General features: G+C 41.7%; 1 protein-coding gene and 1 long non-coding RNA gene across 5 annotated transcripts in view; one reads left to right on the plus strand and one right to left on the minus strand.

Annotated features, from left to right (window-relative positions):
- LOC105204055 (MAP/microtubule affinity-regulating kinase 3) overlaps window positions 1-27,915 on the minus strand; it is a 282,108-nt gene that overhangs the window by 74,434 nt on the left and 179,759 nt on the right. Inside the window, exon 1 of one of the 4 annotated variants that reach the window (XM_039458940.1) lies at window positions 10,893-11,778. The exons of 1 other annotated variant lie outside the window; for it this stretch is intronic. In XM_039458940.1, the coding sequence (XP_039314874.1) occupies window positions 10,893-10,958 (66 nt within the window). In that variant the 5' untranslated portion in view covers window positions 10,959-11,778. Of the gene's footprint in view, window positions 1-10,892; window positions 11,779-27,915 lie in introns of those variants that run through there. 2 more of the 4 variants (XM_039458939.1, XM_039458943.1) reach the window with 2 other exon arrangements.
- The window catches only part of LOC120359801, a 90,528-nt gene that overhangs the window by 20,482 nt on the left and 42,131 nt on the right, over window positions 1-27,915 (plus strand). The gene's annotated exons all lie outside the window — the stretch shown is intronic.

The raw sequence follows: 27,915 nt of genomic DNA on the forward strand, positions 1-27,915 counted from the left end.
GGTTCGTGTTGAGAGAAAGGTGCATCGCGCGGCGCAAAAACACGAAAACGAAGGATACGCGGGCCGGCGAAGGAGATGACTCGATGCCGATTGCGAGGAGCCGATGATTTATAAGGTTACCGGGAATAAATCAAGCGCGGCCAGCGCGCGATCGCGCCTGGGCTCTTGATATTTCGCTATCGGGGCCTCCTCTCGTCGTTATTGCCGAGGGGATGTAATTCGCCATGGTTCGCGTCGCGACTTCGCGCGCTCCACCGTAGTGTGGGTTATAAATCCGAGAGTGGATTTTGAAACGATGCGGAGATGCGGCGATCCTCGACCGACCGAGACACGAAGTAGGTATCCGTTTCCAGTCGCGATACGAATCAGCGAGCGTCCATGAAAAATCTTCGCTAATACGGTTATCTTTGCAGCACTCGGGAGTGTAGTAGTACGAATATGAGTATCAATCTTGAATTTCAGCTCGCGGAGATCTCGTGCTATCTATAATAAGATCTTCGCAAATATGAACATTTTATTAACATCGGCATGTAAGAGTCAAGAAGATTAATATTGAATCTCTCGAATCTGATTGAATCAAATTTTTCTGGAGTCCGAAGCCTTTAAATCTACAAATATTTGCGTAACACTCGAGAACACGTGTAGACGATCCGTTAAAATTCTCCTTCCGACACTTAAACCTGTATTCTGTCAGAATCGTCTCGGAAATAATAATGTATCCCATTCGAGCGTGAGGAAGTAGAGCTGACAGCGGATAGTCGAGTAGAAAATCTTAATCATTGGAATATCTCATTTAACACACAACTGACGTTCTTTTCGATACCTCTTGACATCCTTACGCTTTTCTTGACATTTTCCTCTCGCGTCTATAGCCTACCAACTTAAATTGCAGTTTTGTCACGCTCTCATTAGAAATCTAAATTTCAGCTCTGCAAATTTTTTTTCGCGTTTCGGATTTCGCTCGCGCAATGGTGAATCGATCCGTACTTCAGTGCACTGAAGCGAGACAAAATGTGGACATTATTAAGCGTTCGTTGTCTGTTTTACATCGATCAGCGCGCGGAGTAACGATCGACTAGATCGGATGGACGAATCGACGGGCAGATATGCAAAGAAGATACCGGGACTATGTGTATCGTTGCACGTTGTACCGTTTCGAGGTACCCATTTATCATAGTTAGGAGGTGGTTAACGAGTGACAGATTGAATCGGTCTGGCTATTATTCAACGATCGTCCGTACATATAGCGATTTATCTCGCGGGGCCTCGAGAGCCTCGACGCGTAAAAGCGACGTATGGGCGCGTCACGTTAAAGACCGTGTCGTTCGAAATCGCTCGTGTCCTCGGTACAAAAATGCCCCGGCATGACTACACGAATCGTCGCGTTTTGTACGCCCCTCGATCGTGATCGACGCTTGACAAGTTTTTTCACCCGCCAACTTATCGGCCGTGTCGCGTCGGACTCGATGTCAGATTGGTTGCCGGAATATTAAATGCTACCTCGACTCTTGTGACGCGCGGAAAGAAATTAATGCGAGATACACTCTGTTAAATGCTCGTCTCTATATTTGTATGACGATATCCTGGAATTTGTTATACTCGGAAAAGATTGTATTGACTGAACTAATTGGGGAAGTGTATTCTATCTCGTAATAACACATACATATATATGAATTTAAAAAATAGATTGCGCTTATAATGAACAATAACATAACATAATTGAAAGATTTTTTTATAAAAATCAAATAAGTCTATTTTTTTTTAAATCTGGGTTATAGCGCCAAATCACTCACTATTATCAACGTATTGTAAACAATTTGTTCTGACAAGAAAACAAGAAACACAACAAGAAATATAAATAGATATGGACACATAAAATTTCCATAAGTCCAGAACCAAACAAGTCCAGAGATTTTTTATTTCTTTGTCTTAAAGGGGTCTCGATATATTAATCAAAGTCTACAATTGTGTTCTTGTACTTATCATACATCTAGAGAAAAATTACCATGTTTATACGAAAAGAAATACAAGAGGATATTTTTTGTCAAGAACAATTTGTCAAATTTTATAAATCAAAAGTGAAAAACATTATTGTTTTAAGCAATATTTCCTTCTTCACTTTAAAAAACAAAATAAATGTAAAATATGTATGATAGGCTATAAATAGGTAAATATAAAATTCTCTCAAGAACCAAACAGGTCCAGAAGTTTTTTATTTTTATTCTTTTCTTATAAACGAGTCTTCAAAATCAATTAATCAAACCTTACATCTTTGTTCCTATCTTTATTAAATGTTCGGAGAAAAATTACCACATTTACATAATGAACGGTTTAAAGATAAGTTTTTCTATTTCCTAAAAATAACTAAGTTTATGGACTTATTTGGTTTTTGTAGTTAAAATTCTTCAATTATAACTGAGATTGTAACATAAAAATTATATTCCGATTATTTGAATACAATTCTTAGTAATGAGAAATTTCAATACTGGAATAATTTATTAATATTACATTTATTAAAAAATTTTTTATGGACAATAAAAGAATTGTTAATTAAGATGAAAATATTGTTACACAGAAAAAAATAGTATCAAATTAACAATTTATTGTTTCATATATAAACAAGAATATAAAATTTTCCTGGTAGAATTTATGATCTTGCTTATATATGAAACAATAAATTGTTGATTTAATTATTGTTCGCCTGAAATACTTAAATATCTTTGCTCTAAGATCACGATCAAACGAGACTAGAATAGATTCAACGTAGGATTTAATTTAGTATAGTGATCATAGATTACACTTTTCGACGGATATTTTTTAGAAATGAATTTCGAGACCACTGATGAGACCACCCTTGAAATCACGTCGACCTTTTGCTCCAGTGCCGATACAATGACGAGGTCACGTGCATTAGCATCCCCTCGAGAGTCGCCACGTGGCGACGTCGGTGAACACACGTGTCGCGTCAACCGACACCTTTCGTTCTTTATAGGAAACTCCGTTCGCGCTAAAGCGGCATCGTTAAGATCATTAAGCACGTTCTTCGTCTTCTTATTACGCGGCTCTCCAGCCTCGTTCACGCCCTCGCGATTATTCCCCGCGAAATGAGCCAAAGTTTATGTGCAAGCAACAAATGCAAAACTACTTATTTCTCAATTAGCCAGATGATTAATCAAGCTTCTCGCGGGTTCTCGGTTTAGATGGAGGGACGATTGTGTATAGCTCATTTTAACGAAGATTAAAGGGTGGCCGAGAGTCGTCTTCTCGAACTTATCGAGATCCCTAAACCCGGTACTTCTGCTTCTTTTCGGTCTCAGAGAAACATAATGCACGTATCAAAGAGCACGTAATGTTGTTAGCGATTTCGCTTGAAAGCAAGAAAATACGTGATATCTACTAAGGATAAAAATAACAAGAAAATTTTATTTTTCTTCCCTGTTTCTTCCCTTGATTCAGAAGAAATGTGGTAAAAAATAATCATGTTTAGTTTGAGTACAAACTAAGAAATTAATGTTATTTATATTATTTGCTTAATGCAATATTAAAATTGCATAATCGAGGACTCAATTTAATTATTAATAATAAAAATAACATATTAATGTTATTTTATCGATAAAGAAATTTGAACCTAGTAGCAGGAGATGAGCTCGAGGATAAAACATTTCTTCTTCGCGGAAAATATTTCTTTCTCCAGAAGTATCATAATACTATTGTGGCGACCATTGTTACATTCTGCTATGGAGCATTTATTTGTTTTAATTAACCAGAAGCACTAATTAATTTTAATTAACCAAGAAAAAAAACGGATGAAGAATATGCTTTTTATATTAAAATTGTATTTATTCTCTTAAATCTAATTTATTCTCTTCTCTAGTAATACTATGGTTGTATGTAGTACAGTAGCATCTAATTAAATAATAATAAAACGAGAACCTTAATGATACTTGTAAAGAAAAAGTTCGTGAGGTTGTCAATTATTTTGAAGGTATTTGGTAGTTGATGAATATTTAACTTACTCTCTCGACCAAAAATAGAAACTGTTACTTTTGCCTTTGAACCATATTCGTAGATCTAAATTGTTGAGATAATCTACTATTTCATTATTCAGCCGGGCAACGGCGCACGGAGAGGAAATATAACGCAGTCTTATTCGAAACGACACATTGCCACTAGGATTTATCTACCGGAAAAAAAACTTGTCCCCTAATAGATGTAGTGCGCGCCCGATTCCCTCAGGGTCCACGGCGTGTTTGCCGATACTCTCTCCGTCTCTGGTGATGATGTTTGCGGATTCGTATGCATTGTGTCCTGCTCCCCCCCCCCCTCCGGAAGCGGCGGGTTCGTGCACAGGTTTATCATGACGACGAAGACGGAGTGGCACACATAACGCGGCGAGAGAGGAAGAAGCGGGCGGGAGTGTATCATCGTAATAAGGGAACAGCTGACAGTGGCACATACTACGCAGCTAAAAGCAATTATGAAGCTGCCATCTCTCGCGTGGAGTTCTACGGTCTCTTTCGCTCTCTCTCTCTCTCTCTCTCTTTCTCTCTCTATATATCTCCGTCTTCCTTTGCCCCTTGCCCCCTTTCGCCGTTCCACTGGGCGCTCGCCCCCGTCTTCGCTGGCTGACTAATATCCACCGTGCCCACTTGCGCTCCACATGTGTGTGTCCCTCACACGCACGTGCGTCCGCATGCACGCGCGCACAACTCGTAACACGGCAGTACTGTGTATAACAAAATGCTAATAATATATTCCTTAGCACGTGGCATCGCGTCCTGCGAAAGGTGCAATACCGACGTCAAATGCGTGAAAAATGATGATGCGTACGGTGTCCCAGATATCATGCACTTTCTCTTGAAATGAGAGTTTCTTGATGAAAAACCTCGTTGACTTTTCCTCAAGCCTCCTTGAAATTATTCGTGTATGCTGTTGCTCGTCATCTTGATCACGATTTCTCTCAAACAAAAGTAGGGTATAGATTATATAAATAAATACCGCATATATGATCTCGCGTATCGACCAGGAAAGTACGAGCAGCATCACGTCTAGTTAAATGCGAGTACGAATAGCGTTCCTATTCGAGAGAGGAAAAAAAATGAAAAGGATGTTCGTTTCCCGATGAACCATACGCGCAATCGCTCCTCTCCAAGTGCCCACTTTGACTCGGCAACACGGAAAAATTCGACTCACGGAGCTCCTCTCTGGAGGCTGTGCGCGCGCGCGCGCGAGCGCACTGTGCGCCGAGTCGAGTCGTGTTCCAAAAACAACTCTCTCGCTTATGACGTGCGCACGGGTCGCACTAGTAAGCTCTTCTAGAGTCGTCCGTGTCTCGACCACTTGCTAGCCAGATGACAGGGACTCAAACACATGAGTCCCTGCCTTGTATACCCGTATGCGTGTACCGACGTTGGTGCTGGTGGCAAGGGAGAATGGGAGAGCGCGAGAGGAAGGAAAAAGAGAGAGAAGAGATCGAAGGGGAGGAATGGCCACGTGGCCTGCCTTGTGTTTCGAGAGTCCTCTCCTCTCCCTCGTTCTCTCTTCCCTTTTCCGCAGAATCCCCGCGCGCTTTCCGTCGTTTTCCTTTTGCCTTTTTGCTTTTTTCTTCTCGCCCGACCTTACGTTTCTCCCATTACCGTGATGAGCCGACGATGAAAATTATGTTCATCGTCGTACACACGCTGCGTAAAACCCATAACCGTACGTTCCCTAAGCTCGCTTGGACGCGCAAGTGTGTGCGTGTACGTAAACGCGTGGTCTTTTTGCTTCTCGTGCGAAGCTAAATGCGCCACCGCCTCGAAAACGCGGCTTGCAACAACGTCACGGGTACGCCCCATTAGAAAGGCCTCGTCGAATCGTGGAAAACATATTGCAGATAATTAAACCAGCAGCTTTTGCCGTCATTAACGATACTAATTTACGATAGAACGCGTCGATTCTCTAAGGAGAAGAACATTTCGCGTAATATTTAATATTTTCAACGTTGAAAAATATGAATATCCCCGATTCGAGATAACATTTTATATCGCGCACGTTGACGTTAATTTAATCCGAATCTCCTCTCGCGCGTGTCACATATTTATTCCGACGAAATTTTCTGAAAATCTAGTTGGCGCCACTTTGAAAATAAACCTAGCTAGATGCGGAATAGCAACGAGAACGAGAGAGGGAGAGAGAATTGTCAAGCAGCGAACGGGACTCGAGTGGAATGTGGGTTAGATTTTTCTCCACATGCCGAGCATGTGCTCAACTTTTCGTGGCGGCGCGTTGCCGCGCATCGAAATTGGCGAGCGGACGAAATCATATCTCGGTTGACGAATCCTCGACGGGGGCCTGTCAGTCTCAGGCCTCTTTCGCTTGATTTTTTATTGCTCGCTTCCCTCCTTTCGTCGCTCTCCAGCTTGTACCCGCTCGTTTCTGCCGCGAGATCGGGCGATGCATTGAAACTCAAGACCCTTGAGATGGGCCATTCAAGGCACCTCTCTCTTTCTCTCTCACTCTTTTCCTCTCCGCCTTTCTCTCTTTCTCCCGCTTCCTCTTCCTCTCTCCCTCTTTCTTTCCGCGCTCGGTTCCCCGTAGGATGCCTCGGTGAAAAGGATCGAGGACCGAAAGAAAGAGCCAGTTCTTCCGACGTAGGATGCCATTCAAGTTATTCATTCGGATCTCACGTTCGTGGGGGAGGGCCGTGACCGGTCGGCCGAACGAATGCGGGATAAACCGGCTACAAGAAACGCAGAAAATCACGTCCCGGCATGAAACGCGCGAGGAAACCTCATTGTCGTGGCTCAACGAGCAGGGACCGTCCTCCGTTTCCTCGAAAGATCCTCGATGATTTTTTGATCTAGATCTCTCGAGCGGCTTTCTACCTGTCTGGCCCCTTTTTACAGCCCCGAGAAAAACTACGCAGTTACTTTCGAGGAGCGTTCTCACATAAAAAAAAATTTCATTGCATAAGTAATCGTACAATTAGTACAATGTCAACTCTATCTCGGTTATACGGAATAGCGATATGTATCGCCTTAAATTGAAATTATTTCACTGTGTAACTATCCGCTCTACGAGCTGAGACATGCGTGACGTAATAAAAACAGTCGTTGTCGTTAATAAAACCTACTAGAGCTCCACCGATCATCTCGACGTGGAGATTCCATTTCACACAATTATGTATTTTCTGCGTGCTGCCATAAATTTGCTCTAACTACGCTTCTTATCGCGTAATCGTTACGAGTCTTTAGCTCGGTAATTTCGAAACACGCGATGCGAGCCTCGTTAAGCTTTGCATGGCTGCAATGTATTTATTACTGCATACCGCCGAAGCCGCGAATCGCGCGTGATTATTCGATAACGAGAATATGCGCGCGCGGTGGATAAGGCCGAAGGGATTTTGTCCAGCTGTTCGGATGACACATTATTAGTGATATTAACAGAGATGGCGACGCGCGCGCCGGTTTGCTCGTTTTCTGAAATTCTGCCTTACGATTCGAACCTACCGCAACGTCTTCTTCAAGATTAATGGATCCGGCCGGTCGAAGATAATTATTATGCGCGAGTTATTAAAGCGATTATATTAATGACCCGGCCGCTAATTAGAAACAATTAGGGGACCTGTCGCGCGGGCACTTGACAGCTCGGGGTCAACTGGTCGGTCGAGTCGAAAGAGTTGCCCGAATGAACTCAACGTCGGTTAACAGTATTCTTTCGAGACGTGGAGCCCCGTGGATTTACAAAGGGTTGAAAAAGATGCGTGGGAACCTTCGAGTTGACGGGGACGATCGATCGTTAAAGTTTAAACGAGACAAAGCCAACTTCACCATTCTTTGCACTTAATATACTCCTTCGACTTTTCCTCTTTTAATGTATTCCGATACCGTCGTCCTATATTATTTATAAAGTCTCCAACGCGAGTAACCTGTCGCCGATTTCCATCTTGGATAACTGTGCTACATTCGACGTTCGAGTGGATAGGACTCGAGATTTAAATGGATAATACTTTTTTTGGGAAAATCTGCAGTGCGACTTATACTCGAGCTTTAAAATAGGAAACTAATTAAATATTTTTGTGACACGAGTTAAAGACGCGTGTATTCAGAAACATAATACGGCGTCGTGCATTCAGCGCTCATATCGACGAGAGAATGAATTTTTTTCGAGGAAAAAAAAAAGATCCACGCTCGCGCTATTTCATTCTGTTTAACGACCGTATTGTGAGCCGGTATACGAAGAGAAAGACATTAGATGGACAGGGAAGATAATCGGGACCGATAGTCGAGGGCTTTTTCATTGCGCGCGCCTCTCGAGAACGCAGCACCACGGTCGATTGTGTGCGCACAATACTGCGTGCCGATTAAACGTTCGAATGCGCGCGCGAGAGATCGGCCGACCGTCTCCTACGAGCGCGCGTTTCCCGTTGTTTCGTTTGCGCTGGCACTCGATTTTCGAGTGCCACGAGAAACGAATTTCAGCGAGACGGCGATTAAGCACGATCCACCGTGTGCCATGTCGATCGCGATGCTCGAATCCCTAACGAGAATTTCCAAATTGCACCGTCTCGTTCTGTCTGTTTGTCGTCGATCGGTCGATGACAATCGGAGATGCATTTAAGTCGGGGAGACTCGAACAATACGTGATTTACGATTTCTCGAAATTTGCGCTCGCATTTGCTATTGGTGCTTTCCTGTTCTCGTAACACGCATCAGGTATACGGCAAGTGCTATTCGTAAGTTTTCGAAGCGCGCGATAGTTGTCAAGTGTCGATCTGGCTGAGTTCCATGCGATAGATTCGTGTGGGTATTTTCAGTAGAGATATCCATTGGCTGTTTAAATGTCCCCCTATACTCGCGTAGAAATCTTTTTGGGATCAAATTAGAATTCAATCAGATTTCAAAAAAATTATAGACTTTATAATTTTTTATAATAGCTCAAAAATTTACGAAAAATCAGATTAGAAGTGAAATTGTTTGTAATCTTAATTTTAATTGAAAAAATCTGAGCACGTATTATGAAATTGTTCAGAATGAATTTCGATCGGAATTATTCAATTTTTTTTCCTTAAATTTCTGTTTTGTTTTCTAGGGAAAATGGAACAATTCTGAATCCATTCTGAACAGTTTCATAATACGTGCTCTAATCAGATCCCATTAGTTCTTCCTAACATTTTTCCAAAATATTTTTCGATTTTAGTTTTATATTAAAATTACGCAAAATATAGATAAATAATAATAAATTTAAATATTAATACTTTGATATAAATATTTAAATAGAGAACATCAACCAAGATGTGAAAACTCAATATAAACGAAATGCCTTGCAGGTCATAGCTATAATAGATCTTAGTGTCGATATTTAATATATTATTTTATATACTTTACCAAGTTCCCAAAACACAGTTCTAAATTGAATAAGAAATATTAATATCACGTTATTAAATTAAAAGTCAATTTAATAATAAACGATGCAAGCAGGCATCTAAATGCGAGAACCTTTATCCTCTATAAATATTTAAATTTCTTAAAGTAAATCTGTAAAGTGTGTGCATAAGCATTTAAGAAATTTAAATACTCTGAAAGTATTGGTTACATAATTTTTTTACTTTGACTAGACTTTTTATACATTTTCTTATAAAATATTTTCTTATAAAAAATCCAAGTTGTATTTGGAAAGAGAGTTTGGAAAATTTCTACTTGGAAAACTTTTGTAGAAACCGTGAAAATCTCGTCGACACTTTGAGGTTAAACGTTTTCGAAAAGCATGTGTATCTTTGGAAGAATAAGGGAGAGGGAAAGGGAGAGAGACGAACTCTCGGTAAGAAAAATTCTGTAACCGCGCGCGCGTTCGTGCACATTTATTCTCCGTAAGAAAAATTCTACCACCGCCCACGAGCTCGTATAATACCAATGGCATGGAAGGGAGCGTTCGGAGGAGCCGCCAGCATGTGTTTCGTGCCGTTTTTCAGCGGCTGAACATACGGCTTCTCTCTTCGCCGTCGCCGCCATCGTCGTCGTCGTCGTCGTCGTCGTCTTCGTCGCAAGACGACACTAAACCAAAACCGATGACCCGCGCGAGATTCCGGGTTACGAAAACACAGGCGTGATATGGGGCAGGGAAACATCGCCAAGTCGTGTCTCGGCGGCTGGCGCCTTCGCGCGTTCCTCGGTGGACGGCTGAAAAGAAATATGCTGGCTGCCGGCCGACGGCTGATTAATTTATCTTATTGCGCGCCCGCGTTTAACGGCAACCGCCTTTAACGTCTATGTGTCGTTTTCGTGCTACCGAAAAGCTGGATTTATACCCTTGACGATCGTTTCAAATGAGCTTGTTGGTTAAGAGGATTTCGTTTCATATATATATTCAAGCAAAATTTTATTCGAATTTGCTGTCCTATAATTATCAAAAGTGAAATATTTAATATTTATTATACTATAAAATAAATAAATAAAAGTGAAAAATGCTATTAATGAGATTGCTATTGTGTCGTTAAGCGTTTAATTTTATAAATTATATAATGTATTAATTTTTTGCAACAGATTTTTTACTTTTTTCGGGGTGAGGAGAATTTTACAGATGCTAGTTAGTAATATTAAATTAATTTTTAATTTAATTCTGTGATAATACTGTTCTAGTTTGTTTCAAGAGCGTGTACTTGAAACCAAAAGTAATGGCACGCAGTTCGAATAAATTAGAAATTGTACGTAAAAATGTATTAAAAATCTAAATTTTTCTATTTAACTTGTATACAAATAATCACGGTCTTGAATTTTTATTATGTATTAATTTTTATGTTAATAAAGCAAGCACATAAATTATGTAGAACTATGCCTATTACATGTTTGATACTTAATTTTCTTTTCTACACACAGAAGTTAAAATTCTATCTTAATATTTCAAATCCCAACCTGTTTGAGTTTAATTCCCCGAAATAGTCTCCGCACCATCTCCATTTGAGAAATCTTTATTTTCATTTTTAGACTCCAAAAGCGTCTCTTTTAGCTTGTTGCGCGATATAAAGTGCACACGATGTTTTTGCGTCAAAAGTTGTATGAGGACAAACGAGGTTGATGAGGCGCATGGCGCAGTGTTAGAAGCGAGCGAGCTTCCGAATTCGCCTCGCGCGTGAAATCCACTCTCTATTTATAACGAAGCGCGAGGGCTATGCGTCAAATCCTCTCTTACCCCCTGCGGAGAAACCACTGGCTCAGTCCGCCTGTGACAAAGGCGACGCTGGCCCGGGGTTCAAAGCACCTAACATGCGTATATGCGCGTAATTCCCCGGAGGCTGCACCTGCACGCCGACGCGTGTATCCGCGCGACTAACGATGCGAACCGGCCGCGTTCCAGTCGCGAAACTGCGCAGTGGCCGTTGGTCGTCGTGGTCCTCTTGTCTTCGTCGTCATCATCGTCGTCGTGTCTTCGTCTTCGTCTTTGCGATTCTTCGTCGAAGGCGTCGGTGCGCAGAAGAGAACGCGTGACACACTGGGAAACTCTCGATGCCGATTCCTCGCCCCGCGCTCCCCTAAACGCTCGCCTTCGAGAAAGAGCGCGCCTTCTCCGAGAGGGGTCCGCTATCGCGGGTACTAGAGAATTAGATAAATATAACTCTGCACGCGCGATGTGCGAAATACGCGTAACTGCACGGAGAACGGTGTTGCGTGAACGCGATGCAATCGCGACGATCCAAATCGAATTTACGTGCTTTATTTGTTGGAGATTATCGCGGATAAAACATTTAAAATTGATTCTGTTAAGGGAAATCAACAATCTCTCTTTACACAAAGTTGACAAATTTCTAAAATAAGGAGAAGTAACCTATGCAGTATCATTAAAGAAAATTCAAATATATCTGTGGCACTAATAAACAATATTATAATTGCATACATTGCACTATGAAAAAACATTTGTGGAAAACCTTAAATATTTTATCTAATACGTTCAACGATGAGTTGATTTACTTAATTTTTTATTAAAAATTGTTAATGGTTGGCATGAATAAACCATCTTTTTTGCACAAATAACTGTTGAATCAATCCAATGTTTATTTGAACGCATCAAACTAAATATTTTAATTTTTCAACAAATTTTTTTCTCAGCGCGAGAAAAAGATATAAGTAATGACAATTGACAATTTCGTTAGCAGTAGGCTCCAAAAAAATTGCCACTGCAATTTGTGTATTTTATAGTTTCATTGGTTTCTCTATCATTGAATATACTCTTTCGCGCGGGAAGAAAGAGCACATAATAAAGTCTCTTGAAAAATTACGATTTTTCTATTATAAAATTACGTGTATCTCGAACGGAGTCACGAATAACGCATGACACCACAGTATTATTAATCGCAGTGTGCTTTTTAACAAACGTTAACAAAACATGAAATATCGATCGCGCGATCGCTATTCAGCGCAATTATCGCCTTATAGTAGATTAATTTCCCAATTGATCATTCGATGTCGAAAGCGATAAAACAGTCGCGGATCAGAGCCCCACCTTGATCTCGCGGCCGCGTGTACGCGTTAAATTAGAATGCTGTGCTCGCTGCTCGCGCTAAGTGCATCTACAAGGTACAACGAGAAGCCATTGCAACAGCGCGACATGCTCTTAAATTACTTGCGAGTCGTTGCTTCGGGGGAGAGAAGAGGCAACCAGCTACGCACATCGAGCGGGTGCGTCCTCGGCCGCGTGGATCGTAACTCTTTTTCTCTCGTTTACCCTCTCGTTTCCTCGCCGGGCACTCTCCCGCTCCGCGCGCGCGGCAGCGAGTTCTCTCGCTCTCTCGCGGCGAGCCCAACAGCTGTTCGCGCTTTGACATGTCACTGGCCTTGCCCGCTCGCTTCGGCCGCTCGGTCCCTCGTTTGCCTACTCGGCCATTTATCCGTGGCTCTTTCTCTCTCTGCACCTCGTTCTTCTCTCCTTCTTTTCCTCCCCCTTCTTCCTCTCCGTCGCCGAGTGATTCACGTGTGTATTCACGTGCGCTCACCATCGTTTCTTCGCCGTCCACTGACATGTGTCTTATCTTCTTCGGAGAGCGTTTTCATTGCGCATTATACCCACGGTGTAAGAAAAAGAGTGATAAGATGATGGTCCCAATTAGACGTCCAGTCCTAATTGTGAGTTAAATTTGCAATATTAAATGTTTTTCCAGACATACATTTGTTAATAAAATTACAGAACATTTTTTTATATTCTTTAATCTTTTTGTAATTATTGCAACAAGAAATCAATCGTTGATACTTAGGGGAGAAAACGGAAAGTTACCTTTAATAATCTCTGTTACAAACTCTCTAAATACTTCTTTAATAATTCCTTGAAATTATGATACTCTTAGCCGATTTTATTTATTAAATTAAATATACAATATTATATTGAAAGCGTACGTTAACGTTACTTCAACATATATAAATGTACTTTAATCATGCTGAAAACCCATAAAAAACTCGAGATTTATACATAAACATTTTTAAATATTCTTCCGCAATTCACAATTAGTTTATCGAATATATATAATATTTTTTTAAAGATATAATATGTACTTATATTGACGTGAACAACTTTTTTAAATATTTAATCGTTAAATGTTATATGAATTAATGATCATCGGTTTAATCGGATAATTGGAACCGTCATCTTAATCAAATATTCTGATTTATTAGAAAGAAATATTTGTGCAAGTGGCTTCACAACGTGTCTGCGATGTCTTGCACATTTTTCATTTAAATGCTTCACGGATCACGACCGAATTCTCAACTACCATTATTTCGCATGTGATGGCACAGTTTGAAAGAGAAATTTCAAGAAAATATTTATACATGGTCCGTATAATATCCATCCTTTTAACTGTAGTTCTTCAAACGATAATGCGATACGCAATTTCGTCTCCTCCGATATTCGCCTTGCACAAGTATATCGCATCATCGGATTTTAGCCCGTCAGGTTTAACTTTTCAGGTCGAGAGGGGGAAAAGGGGGAGACATTAAAATGGCTCCTCTCCTTCTCTTTTTGCTCTTCCTCCTTTTTTCGACCCCGTGCTATCTTTCGACAAGACTTCCCTCTCGTTCCTCCGATTCCTCGTTGATTTCCGCATCTCTCTTCCACAACGGTTCACCCTCGCGCCTATCGCGTTCCTTCCTATCGAGAAGTACATAATCCTGAAGGCCTAATAACATATTCCTCTGGGGAGAGGGAGAGCAGGTACGAGGCAACACACAGGCTTATATCTCCCACGCCGCGTACGCCGAGGACGGGGGTGAGCTTGTCCACCCTCTTCCACGAGCGGTTCTACCCCTCCGATCCAATTCCATCTATCCGTAGGGGTTGCCGACTACCGTGGCCAGGGGGGTGGAAACCCGAGGGATGCCATAGCGCGGGCCACCCTCCTTACCCGCCCGCCTTCCTTTTCCCTTCGCTCCTTTCGGCCGCGCCATCTCGCCGGGGATGGAAACGTCTATCGAAGGTCACACGAAATTGGGTAGTTCACGGGCTATTACCTTCGTCGATCGCCGCTAACGATAAATTTCGCGATGCGAAAGGAACCGCGTGGACGAGTTTTGCCGCCGCAGCGGAATTTCCTGCAGCCGCCTGCTCTGAAAATGCTTCCGGCGTTCCGTATATATGACGTTCTCTCGTAAGAAAAGAAAAAAAAGAGAGCGAAAGGATTACATTGTACCTCCGATAGAAAGGTGGATATTAGAGAATGATCATATAAAACGATTTATTTTTAACGCGAATCAGTTGATCGTAGACAATTTTTTAATTGGTTATTTTTTTAAAGTAATTTCATTGGATATGCCATTCTTTTGTTTAATATATCCAAATACTCCAGTACTAATAGTTGTTAATTTATATTAACAAACTGAACTGTGAAATAGAAAGGATTTTCCATTAAACTTTTAAGCAGGGATTTAGTCATGCTGTATAATATTTACTCGATTAAAACTAAAGTAGCTAACACTTGAGAACTATTTCCAGTCAGCGATTAACACTGTCCGGGAACTGAGAGGGTCAATCTGTGATGAGTTAGCTATATGTCATACATTTATAATATGCGGAATAACTCAATATTCGAGGGCGCTGCAACGCGAGTGAGATCCGCCCGCCGGAGTTTAGGGACGCCGCTAATAAATCAGAGTATCGGCTAATTTGGTTATCTACCTCTCAGTTCCTACCCTTCCGTCCCTCTCCGCGCGCGATGGTCCCAGTCCCTCTTGTCCCCGATGCCCTCGGGAAAAGTCCCTTTCGATGGTCGGGGGCTACCGAGCGAAATTCGTTTCTCTCGTTCGCGCATTAGCATTTTAATGAATTTCGGCTTCTAAAGTCGAACTTTCTGAAACGGCGGTGTGGCGCCGTCGCAAGAGAAGCGAGAGACGTTGAATTCGGATACGAATGTGGGTCACCGCAGTCCCCGAAGGACCGACGCTGATGTAACGAGCGGCGACTGATAATATTTTCGTTTGTCTCGCCTACGTGTCCTTCGACGAATTTATATGTGAGATTTAATCTCGAATAGATTTAACTCTAAAACATAAATCAAATTGCGGAATAAATACTCAGCATCGTTTATGAAATCCTCTTAAGTCTATTTTTAGACGATCTTATAATAAAAAATAACTTGCGCATTCGGCAATTCTTTCCTATTGATACATCGACATGTGCGCAGTGATGTGTACAAAATTATAAATTGCATTCTATTCTGGAATCTGACGCGAATTATAGAGCATCCAATGTCTGAAAGAAATCGAGATCAAATTCCTCTCGGAATGTTTTTCGAAAGATGAAACAAGAGAAGCACTTTTACACATTGTCGTAATTTACATTGTTGAAGAAATGAATTAAATCAGTCAGACCCATATCAGCAAATTTAAACTATATGCAAACGACACGTTAGGAAGCAGCGAAATTTCAGGTGTACTGGTGAATATCGCGGCCGACAGCGACGGCGCTTAATGTGTTAATCCGGGCAAACGCTTTACCCTTATCAATTACCATTATCGTCGCTACGCCGCCGTTGGTTAACGAGACAAATATTAGCTCGGCAAATATTAACGACGACTTTGCGCCAGAAATCTGTTAATTCGTACGCCATACGCGAACGCGAGGATGTAAGTGCCGAGAAAATGATCTTGGCTTTGAAAGGTGCAGCGAAGGGAGAGCTATAAAATCTAAAGCAACCAATTTTTTAAGCCGAGCGTGAGTGATACGCGAACGATGCGAAGGCTTTGAAGACGAGCCGTAAAAGCGCATTCTTTATGTATCGTCCATCATCGTAGGTTAAACATTCATGAGCATTAATGTATACGGTGTGCATTAGGATGACTATTTCTTCACAGATTTTACTAAGCCGAGTCGTTAGGCAATTGGAAAGTAACGGCGTACGGCTTCGAGTGCTTTGATAGTCTGACAGAGTGTGTCGGATATCTAATTCCTTGCGCGCCCGCCGCAGTCACAGCCGAAAAACAGTCGTGGCTCGTGAAAAAGTGCGACAGCCGGGATCCCGTCGCGTATACGACGGTAATTCGCGCGGGCACGTAAAAAACGACGCGGAGGCACGTGTAAACCGTAATATACGGGGTGAGACGGTCGTAACGTGTCGCGTATATACGCGGAGAGTCGGGGAGAAACGAGGTGATATTATGATACATTATTAAAGGCGACCCCTTGCAAACGCACACGCACGCACGCGCCACTGTCACTCGGCGTGCACACTATCCTCCTCCATCCGTTTCGTCATTTTCATCCTTCCCCATATTTTTCATCTTACGTATTTAAAAATTGCCGGGGAAAGTCGCGATCAATTTTTCACATGATTATATCGCTAGATTTTCCCGTGCTTGTTTAAACGTAAAATTAGCAGCATAGTAATAACATCACTTATTTATATTAGCACAATTTTCTACGCTACTATAATTCAAGCTGTACACAAGCTGCAAGTTACCAAGTTCAAGAATGAAGCGGTCGACTATAATTTTGCGGCTTGAGGCTTGAAAAATGCATGAGGGAGCAGACGTACGTGTGAAATCCACGTACGGTCCGAAGCTGATTGCGTGACTATATTTAACTGGTACAGTTCTCGGGGTTAATGCGCATAACTGTTTACGAGGAAATTACGAAAATTACAAATGTTGATTTCTCACAGGATGATATATTTCGACGCTTTACTCAGGATGGTTACCGCTCATAATCACTTAAGAAATGTCAGCCGCGCGCGGATTTAGTGTCAGTGATTACTCACTTTCATCGTTGAGTACGTGTATGCGCTCGGTGGTTATCGACGGTAACATTAATCAACCTGCTTGAATATTCATATGTTTGAAGCGATTCTTGTTAACTCTTTCGCTACTCGCGTCGACGATTGTGAACCTACTTTTTCTGCGTTGCAATATGCATGTGCTGCAGTGTGCATATACAGTATGCGCGTATAGTTGCACAATTCCTCAACATTGTTCCAGTTATATTCCGAGTTACAACAAAGTTGAAACTAAAGTTTTTCTACGTTTCACGGAATTGTCGATATTTCCAAGTGATATAATAAATAGAGAATAGAGAAATATTTAGGAATGTACTTTATTTCGCGTAAATATTAACACAATATCTGTGTAGAATGTATCTTCTAACTCAATTATTTAAAATATCTCTGTTGCTTTAATGATACAAAAAAATAAAAAAATAAGATTGTTTGCTTTGAAGGGGCAAATATTATGATAGTACATTTCGTACTTAATGTTTTTCGAGATTTCAAGATTATTAACATATTTTTTAAATAAAATGGCATATTTTCATTAATACAATGCAGTTCATGACGTACAGTGGAATTTATTTCTTTACGCCATCCATTAAAATAAACATAGGTGATCCCTAAATGATTGATTTACAGGAAACACCGTGTGTAATAACAGTATTTTTTCCAGCAAAAATATATTTTTGACACGCACGTATATATCACTATAAGCCACAAAAATTGCCCCGAGAAGATACTTTATTTCTTCGCGGCGCACTTCATCTTTTTTATTTTAATACAAGTCGCGTTTCGTGAGATAAACATAATAAATTAAAGAAGCCGCCGTTTCTATATTTACACGGAGTCGTCGTATGCTCCTTCGCGTTTCCTCGAGTATCCCCTATACACGAGTACTTAAAAAGCAGCAATCCGCGGGTGGTTTTATCAACTAATTGCCCGTGTGCTAGGCTCGGGGTGCTATCGATATGAACGTCCCGTAACACCCTCTCTTTCGTGATTTTCTCCCGCGATATCCAACACCGTCGCCGCCGTTATCTGGAATGGCCCGGATTTTATCTCAGCCTGGTCACGCGGAAGCGTTTACTGTTAGGTTCTGATTGCGACGGTCTCCCGAGACAAGATAGTGCCCGCAAACGGCAGTAAAAAGCTCGTTAATCAACACATTCTAACAGGATCTACGGTTAATGTTCCATTTTATCGTATCGCACATATTCGTTAATAGTGCGCCGATACGTATCAAAAGTAAAGAATATAACCGTGCGTACGTATATCCTTTTACGCGATCGTAAAACATAAAATTAAGACGAATTCTCGATATATTTTTTTCTCGATCTCTTGAATAACGCGCCGATAGCCGATCGAACGGATTGAAGGACGCGAAAGCGCTGAGCGCGCGATTCGCGCGAGATTCTTCGCCGTGGAAACGTCGTTCTCCATCTCGCGTGATTTTCCATCTGAGCGACGGGTTGCCTTCGTTCTCGAACGGAAGGTTGACGCGTTATCGTGCATCGTCTGGCGGGCGCGCCGCGCCGCGCCGCACGGCTTTTCACGGTAATGAGAACATTTGCCGGTCCGCTGGAAGATTACGCCGCGCGCCAAGTCACAGGAGAAGAAGAAGAACAGACGAGGTGGCGGCGGCGACGGTAGAAGATAAATTACGGACGTATAGCGGGCGTCACGGAAGGTTCCTTCGCGCGGGCTTCTCTGCGGCCCTTTTCCTCGTGCCGCACTGTTTTCCCCTTGCACCTCCCCGCTCCTCTCGTCCGAACACATTTCCCGGGCCGTAAAGTCGAAGGGACCGGTGCCGGCGAACAGCCATGCGTGGCCATTAAAAATGTATGTAATTTCTCGGGCATATAATCTTTCCGAGAAGGAGAGAAAGAGAGAGAGAGAGCTTCTGCACGCTCGCTTTGAATGAGGAAGGACCCGCGTGGGTGGTTGATGCTTATTAGGTGCCGCCGTTGTCGCCATCGTTCTCGAGGGTGGATCCCACTGGGTCGTAGCCGGATTTCGGTCGGAATGCTCGTGCACGTAGGATTTCTCCTCCGCAATTGGCCGACATTCTTCTTATGCACGAATAAATCGTATAATTTCAGTCGTACTCTCTAAATTTGAATCAGTGAAATTTTACTGATTTGCAGTTCCACGTAACTGTGATCATCAGTGATTATTCACTGATTTCAGTGATTCTGATTAAAAAATACTGCCACTGAAAGACAGTGTATATATCACTGATCCATTTAGCTATAAGCATGTCACTGAAACTGACTGTCTTTCAGTGAATAATGCATGCTGATTCCGATTTAGAAAGTATTATAACTACTACATCGCTGCAGTTGTAATCTTATGCGCAAAAGCTATATTAAAATACAGATCATTTCTCATACATTTTTTTTTTTAGATTTTGTCACTACATTTGTAATAATCTTACATATTTCATTATATTTTATTTATACACTTAAAAAGATGTTTTGTTGACGTAAGTAGATGTTTAGATGTCACAACGAAAATTTATCACTATTTTTTTGTATTTGCTAAAATATTGTTTGTAACGTATAGAATTTGTAGCAGCAACATTTTAGCAATCCTTCAAGAAAATTTAGGTCTCGTTGCTAATTATAATACAGTATGATTGGTCTTAATATGAATAGGCGCCGTAGAAAAATTTTCTTTCTACATTTCATAAACAGTTCAAATATAAATTCTGTTTCTATTACTTAGATTGGTTAAGTATGTGACAAACGTATGCGATATCACGATATTTGCTAATTATTTATCTACCTTAACTTGTTGCAGCCAAAAAATTGTGGCTGTACTTGCAAGACCATTTTTCTTAGTATATGACATTTATATTTGATATTTCTTGAACGCTCTTTGCAGATTCGTGATTTTAATTAATTTTCAATTAATTTTAATATTACATGATGTTTTTACACGCGTGTGTATTATACGCTTCTAGCAATTCACTCTTGTTATGCGATCGACACTTTAATTCTTCATTTATGTACGCTTTTATTTCCTTGCTGGCTTTTAAGAGCTTGTCCTAAAATGGAAATAAACGTTTCTTTCCTTTCTGCGTCTTCAACAATAGTCATACCTATATTCCGCGAAAATAATTGCCGGTAATAAAGTCTCGCTTTACGAAACTTTCTCCCTACGCTCCGGCCTTAGTCGCGAAGCTTTGCCGGATTCGAGAATTCTCCGCGTTGCTTAATAGGCTTGCTTGGCTTCCGACTCCTTATAATTTCACCTGAGTGAATTGATCCGACGAATTTGAGAGTTGGCCATGTTCCGTAAACGTTAGGTGCTCCTATATATCCCGCTTCATGTACTTCCGCGGACATAAATATCAACGCGCCCGTAACGATCACTCTCTCCCTCTCTCTCTTTCTCTTTCGCTCTCCCCTTCACCCGTTGTAATTACCTGTTAGCCTCAGAGTCAAGGAGTCTCTTAGCCGAGAGAGATTAGGGAGAACTCTAAGGGAACCTTTATGGAACGCTCGCCGAGCGGACAGGCGAGAAGGGAGCGCGGAGGATCGTGAGTAATTAAAGGATTATGCTCGCGTGCGTGTAAGATTCGCCCGCTGTAGATTTGAGTGTTGCTTTGAAAAAGTGGTATCTCGTATCTGCATATAAAAATCTTTTAAGGGCATCGACGAGGTAAACGAGAAGAATACGTCTATAAGCGTCGTCATCTTTTTAATGGGTCGTTATCGTTTTAATGACTTTTAACGAGTTTTGCGGCATTACCGTTGCGAGCAACGTTTATAATTTAGAAATTCTTGGACCTAGTAGTTTCTCTCAAGAGGATTAAAGTAGGATTAAAATAGATAATATTATAATACGTGCGTAAAAGGTATGCGTGAACGGCCTGTTCGAACAGTCTTTTTGGGAACTGAATATCCCGGCCTGTCGCTTTCATAAAAACATACGCGCAGTTCGATTTTTCTTGCGTACCCGCATGTTGCGCTCAGGTGACAGAAGGACGACGGAGGCTGCCCCTTTAAAACACTCTCTCGTCTTTTCCCTCGACAGAATAGCGATGTCTCGACGAAAACCGTTTGCTTCGGCTTTTATTTTCTCGTATCGCTTATTCCTCTCCTCTTCTCGCGAAAGAAACAGCAAGGGCCGGAGTTTCATTCGAGAAGGAACGAACACGCTCGTGATTGTGCGCCTCGTTTTTTCCCTTTTTTGGCTGGAAGGTTTATTCCTAACCGGGACCCTCGGCGATTATCTAATGGAAGTGGAACACGCCGGGATGTCAGGGATCGGAGAAAGCCACGGTGGGTGGCACAGGATTGGGAGGGAGATGCGGGGGGAACGGAAAGGCGGGCGGGCGAACGGACGGACAGACGGACGGGTCGACGAAGAAGAGGGTCTCGGGACCGACGTTCCTGTATCGCCGTCGGCCGGACCTCCTTCGGTAAAACGTGGCGATTCCTCGAGGGACAATTAAATATTTAACCGTCTTTAGTGGATTTATCGTCCGACCCGCGTCGCGCACGGGAATGTAGTTCATAGAACACCGAATGGTCTTTTAATTGGAAAAAGCAACCGGATATTTCGGCGCAGCCATCTCTCATTCTGTACGAATGGACACCGTTATAAGTTCTCGTTTTTTTTCTTTTTTTTTAGATATGATGAAAGTACGATCTTTCGCCATAGGATTGTAGGAGATTATTGGTAACGGTGTCCCGCATTAAACGTGACTAATATTTTCTAAACGCGTTGCATAGAAACAGATAAGATACTTCTGATGACGTAAAATAATTTTTCTCCCAAATATTATGGAAAGAAAAAGAGAAATACATGTATTTTCGTTATTAAAAATATATTAACATTAGAGTGATACATGAATTTTTTCGACCATTTTGGACAATTATGCTAATTAATACTAGTTTAAGTAAAAATTTTCTCACATAAGTAAGAACATTTTTGTACTTTTACATCGAGAAAAAAATTACAAAATTTCCATAAATATTTCTTTGAATAGTCGCATTAAAATATTTACTTATGGTACATAAATATTTGCTCAATCGAAAAATGGTAGTTAAATTAGTGGTTCTTGTATTAAATAAATATTTATTTACATTTAGTAAATATTTAGTTGCGATTATCCAAACAATTATTTATTAAAATTTAGTAATTTTTTCTTTCAGTGTAAGAACTTGTTTTATATAATCTTTTTTGCTTTATAGATTGCAAGGTATTAAAATAATATTAAACTATTTTCGACATTATTTTAAACTATCGAAATTTTATTAACAAAAATTATAAAACTAAACTTGAATTGCTAATGCACCCGAGTAAAAATTCAATCCTACAGTAGCTCTAAGGTTAACGATGAGATATCCAATTTACAATTTTTGTAAAAATGTTTTTGTACAAATTATACTTATCAATGTATTTTTTATTGATTACACGAGGTACACAGACTCGAGTGATTACATTGCGCGCATATTACGTCCAGCATCCATAAATCACCGCGAAAATTTATCGCAATTGCGAAACGACGTTATTGGAAGATTACGTGAAGCGAAGTCGTGCATAACGAGGAAGGATTCCTGAAAAAGAGAGGCCGATTCGACGATTAATGCACGAACGCCGACGTGTTTCACAGGACGTGCATCTCGTGTTATTTATGCCATGCAGGTAATGCACGATAGAGTAAACAGTAAAGAGTAAGTTCCTCGTCCCACAATCGTTGTTTCGAGCAGATACTTTATTTTGCGCGCTCTCTCAGGTACACAGACAGACGGAAAAGCAGACGTGCGCGTCCGCGCGCGAACGCAAGAGAGAGTGGTATTTTTAAAACGTCAGGGATTCACTTAACGACTCATAATAGTTAACGAACTGCGCAAGAAGCCCGGGAACCGATTAGATCCGCAGAGGTTCTCGCGCGGCGCAATTACGGGCTCCTCCGCGCCCGGGGAACGTTTAAAACGTAAAACGCGAGAAACGGATTTATCGTCCGTGACGATTCCGCGATATCCATCGGGGACGGCGCGGAGCGGCGGCGGTGCAAAGAGACGGGAAGGCGGGAAGGCGGAGAGGGCCACGTGTTTCCTCGCGCTCGCGCTCGCGGAGGTCAAACCTCCGACAGGGAGAGATCCCCCTGGTGCTCGTCGAGGATGCGGAATGGACGGACGCGGGAAAATGCAAAACGAGGATAGGCCGTTGACCGTTCGACGCTCCTGGCTGAACGCCCTATTAACGAGCGTATGGACTTCGCTCGTCGACGTATTTGTTCTTTTTTCCTTCGCCTAGCCTCGCGCTTGGTTCCCGAGGGGAACTCTCTTTCTCTTTTTTTTTTATGCGGGAAGATTGGTCACTCCCGTGGGAATTGTCGTGGCATGCACTACAAGAGATGGTGGAAAGGACCGAGAGCGGAACTAAAACGACGTGAAGCAGATCTGCCGGAAATTATGCGTCACATAAATAATTTACGTAAAGTTGTCAGGTTGTTAAACCGTTTACGTTATAGGTGCAGCTTTTAGATGCATCCTTTTGCCTAATCAATTTATTATAACTGTCTCATTTCTCTTTTCCTTCTAAAAAAAAGTCTTTAGTTTAATTTGAAACTTAATTTCCAATCATATAAATTATACAGTGGGAAATTTTGTTTGGTAAATTAAATAAGAATCGATCTTTCTCAAAAATAATAGGTTATAGAACTATGAAATGTTTATATTTATGTTTATTACTATCTTATCTTAACATCAGATGCGATTATCAAAATTGAAGAATTATTAAAATAAGAGAAGAGTGCCATTTTTGCTTTACAAAACAGAATTCGAGTATTTTAAATATTGCCTATTTTTACTAATTATTATTAAAAAAAAAAATCGATTCTTGTTTAATTTGCAGCAAACAAAATTTTCCACGGTAAAGCTTTGAGATACGACACACACACACACACACACATCCTTAATCCCATCCGGTGTTTTTTTTTTTCACCCTAAATTCGAGAGTAACATCGGTCTTCCTCATTAAGAGTCCCGTAACTATATGGACCGAGTTACATCGGAGCGTCACGCCACCGCCATCCTACGGCGATCATCTCGTTGCCGAGGAAAACGAGAGCGAGGGAGATAATGATGGGCGTTTACTGTTGCTAAAGGGGATTTGCGGAAAAACAAGCCTGCGTGTGCGCGTGCCCCCGTTGCGTTATCTCGCGCTGCATAAATCGGCTGAAAATGGAACTTCGGGTTTCCGCGCAATTTAATAACGCTCACTTCCTCTCCTTCCGCCCGCAGTCGCTCCTCGCCGCTTTCCGTCGGTTTTTCCTTTCTCCCGCGTGAGATCCCCTTTTCCCGCCGCGAGCCGGATGGTTTTCTTTTTGTGTCCCACCCGTATCCCCTCGGGATTCCCCGGCCACGATCAGGATACGCTACATCATAAAATACTTTTGTGTTCGGGCGGCCGGCGATAATCGCGGTTCGTAAAGCTCAACTAAATGTTACGTGCAGAAACGACGCGGTACACGACGCACGAAGAGGAAACGTTACTTTTCTTGAGAGGGGGCGAAGATGGATCGCCGTGCCGCACGAGTGATAATGCAGCCGCGCTGCTGGAATCAAATTGAAGACGTCTCACGTCAGCTCGATATTACGAAAGAAAAAATAAATGAAAATTGATAAGTTGTCATAATGTTGATAACAAATTGAACAAATACTTAAAATAACATTTTCAAATATAGACAAAATATCTGTGAGTCGTAAGAATCTGCACAATGGAGAAATATTAGATGTTAAGAATAGAAATTGGAATTTTAGAATCAGTTTCCTCGATGAACACTAAACAATGCGTTATGCTCTGCCTTGAACGACACATTTGTTTTACATTTTTTATAGTTCTCTTTAAGGAAACTGAGTCTGAGAAATTCTAACATTTTTTCTGAATATTTAATATTCCTCCATTGTGCGCGAGGTCTTAAGTGATAATAGGCGCTATCTAATTTCAACATTTTAATGTCTAGCTATCGCGAGATGACACGTGTATTTAAAAGCGGTTAGCGAATTGAACTGTTAATCATTATCCGGCTTATCCAGTCAGATTATCGTTAATCATCTCGAAGTGTTTACTAACCTCCTCGAGGATCACCAAGATCACATTAGTCTCCTGACGAGATAATAGCTAACGCGTGAGCGCGAGGCTCGTACATTTTCGTCAGCATGACATTCCGATTGTTCGATAAAGCGCATTCCACGGCGGTGCGTTCTATGTATTTAAACGCACAAAGGTCGGTGCCGTAACCGAGGAGAATATACGATACCATCGACTATCGGACTGTGTGTGTGTATGTGCGCTAAACGAATTATTTGTGCTCTCGGAATATTAAATCGTGAGAAACTGGTCGATTAGTCGGCCGCACAATCGCCTCTTCACCAGGCCTCGTTTCGTCGTGCGGCGCGCTGCGTTTAAATGCCCGGCACAGCTGTCATCCGGCGTACAATGGTACCCCTGTTTCGTCACCCCGAGGTTTTTAACAACCACCGCGCCGCGTCGACACGTTTCTTCGGGGCCCGTGTGGTAGCGCGCGATCGTAAAATGCCACGTGTTCCCGAAGTAGGTCAGTCAGTTGGAAGAAAAAGAGAGGCGAGAGAGCGCCCGGTCCCGCGCAAGATGGATGCTGCCTGGACTACGCCGCCGCGCTCCGATGAACCGTCTTAAGGTCTCCCATGTGGTTCCCGCAGTTTCTAGAATTGTCGCTATTTATTCTCGCGACTCAGGTAAATTCGGTGCCCCGGAGCTAAAGGTTCTCAATCCGCTGCTCGCAGTTTTCGAATGGCTGGTTGGGCGAGCGATTTTTCCAGGGGCAATTGATATCGTGTGAAACATTGATAAAAGTGACAAAATTGTATCGCGTAATTAAAGACGTGATAGACTCGCGATCATAGCAGGATCTTGACGCTGAACATTCCTCGTGTGATTTACGCACAATTTCTGATTCTTTCGAACTGTGCGCCATCACCTTCGGTTTCATACACAGCTCTTAGATTGAATCAGAAAAACAATATCACAAAGTTAAATTGATAAGTCAATTTTATATTACCGATGCTAACATAGCCTCATTTTTTCATTTTTTAAGATCCCCCACCCCGGAAAAAGTGAAAAATCTATCACGAAAAGTATCTTATCGCACAACTTATTTTACTTATACGACATTGGATATCTCGTCCGTTCAACATTTGTAATGCTTGATCTTGTAATATTACTCGGCATATCAAGCGAACTGGGACAATAGTGAAGCCTCCGGCAAGCACTCGCGATGTCGCGCCTTGATGTCGTGTTCTCCCGGATTTTGGACCCCCCGCCGGGGGGTGAATGAGGCAACGCAAGCACCCTTCGGATTTATACCCCTCCCGTCAGCGGCGTCCGGCCGCACCCCCGCTGGTGGCGCCCAACGTGGCCCGAGAAAATTATTAGCAGTTATTACGCGTGGAATGGCAGACGCTGCGCTGAAAGCCTCGTCGAGGGGGACGAAGAAATGGGAGCGGAAGGATGGAAGGGAGATTTCGAAACTCGGGAGACGAGTTGCGGGGTCACCAAGAGCTCCCTTGGTATCTGCGCGGCATTAAGGATCCGCCGATAGCGCCGTTTTTAATGAGCTCGAGCCCCACGCTGCCGTTCATTGCCCTAGCTCTAATTACGCCGGATTACGCTTTTCAGGTTCGAGCTCGGAGTCACGAAATTAAAAGCGCTTTTGATATTCGCATGGCAATATTTATTGATGGGAAGTGAAATTGCACGCATCGAGCGTCAATTAATTATTGTCAAGGATTATTGGTGTGACATTTAATATATGAGATTTTTAAAAATCTAAGCCAAATAAAATAATATAGAAAATCTTGGAACATCCTCGTATCGTGTGGAAATAAAATAGAAAATAACTGCAATAATTTATTACCAAGAATCAAGAGATACATAGAAAGCAGTGGACGAGTCATGCCAAATAAAATAAATAAGATTAACTAATAAAACGTACTTCTATAATAATCACCAACGACTTTCATGTTTCATTTTTATTTCTTTCAACTGTCAATTCATTATAATTTAATAACGGAACGGAACAAACACGATATTAAAACCAAGTCAAATGTCAAATAAATTTCTAAGAGGAGTTTCGGAGGAGGTTCTAATTTTGAAGTCAACGAGTTTAGTCTTCTGGAAGCAATGTGTTCATTGGAATGAACGCTCGGCTAACTCTGACGATCGCGCTCGGTGTAAACGAGGCGGTGAGAAAGACCTTGGAGTTGGTCGCGTAAAAATAAAATTCTATTGCATCGTTGATTCTTCGCACGTTGCGTGCAACAACTTCCGTATTGCGATCCGGGAGTATCGATGGATGGCACGTTGCCAGCGAACGATTGTCTGCATGATCCTCAATAAACACAAAACACGTTGTTTGACAATGCATTCTGCGCACAGTAGACATATTGAGCAAATTAATAACATAATTCGATCCGTGTACAAAATGTTTATCGCCTTATTTGCATTTAAAAAATACGATTGTCTTGCAGAGGGGTATTCGAGTCAAAATTTTTTAATTTCAGTTTATAGAACGTTTAGACTCTAGAAGATATAAGAGATTATCATAAGAATTGAGTTTCTACCTTGTGACACAGAATGATAGTTATCAGAAAATTTTTTATCAGATAACTCTGAGGGGGGAAATTAAAAGAACAAAACTT

This window comes from Solenopsis invicta, chromosome 16 (assembly GCF_016802725.1).
Source record: "Solenopsis invicta isolate M01_SB chromosome 16, UNIL_Sinv_3.0, whole genome shotgun sequence".
NCBI classification, from domain to species: domain Eukaryota; kingdom Metazoa; phylum Arthropoda; class Insecta; order Hymenoptera; family Formicidae; genus Solenopsis; species Solenopsis invicta.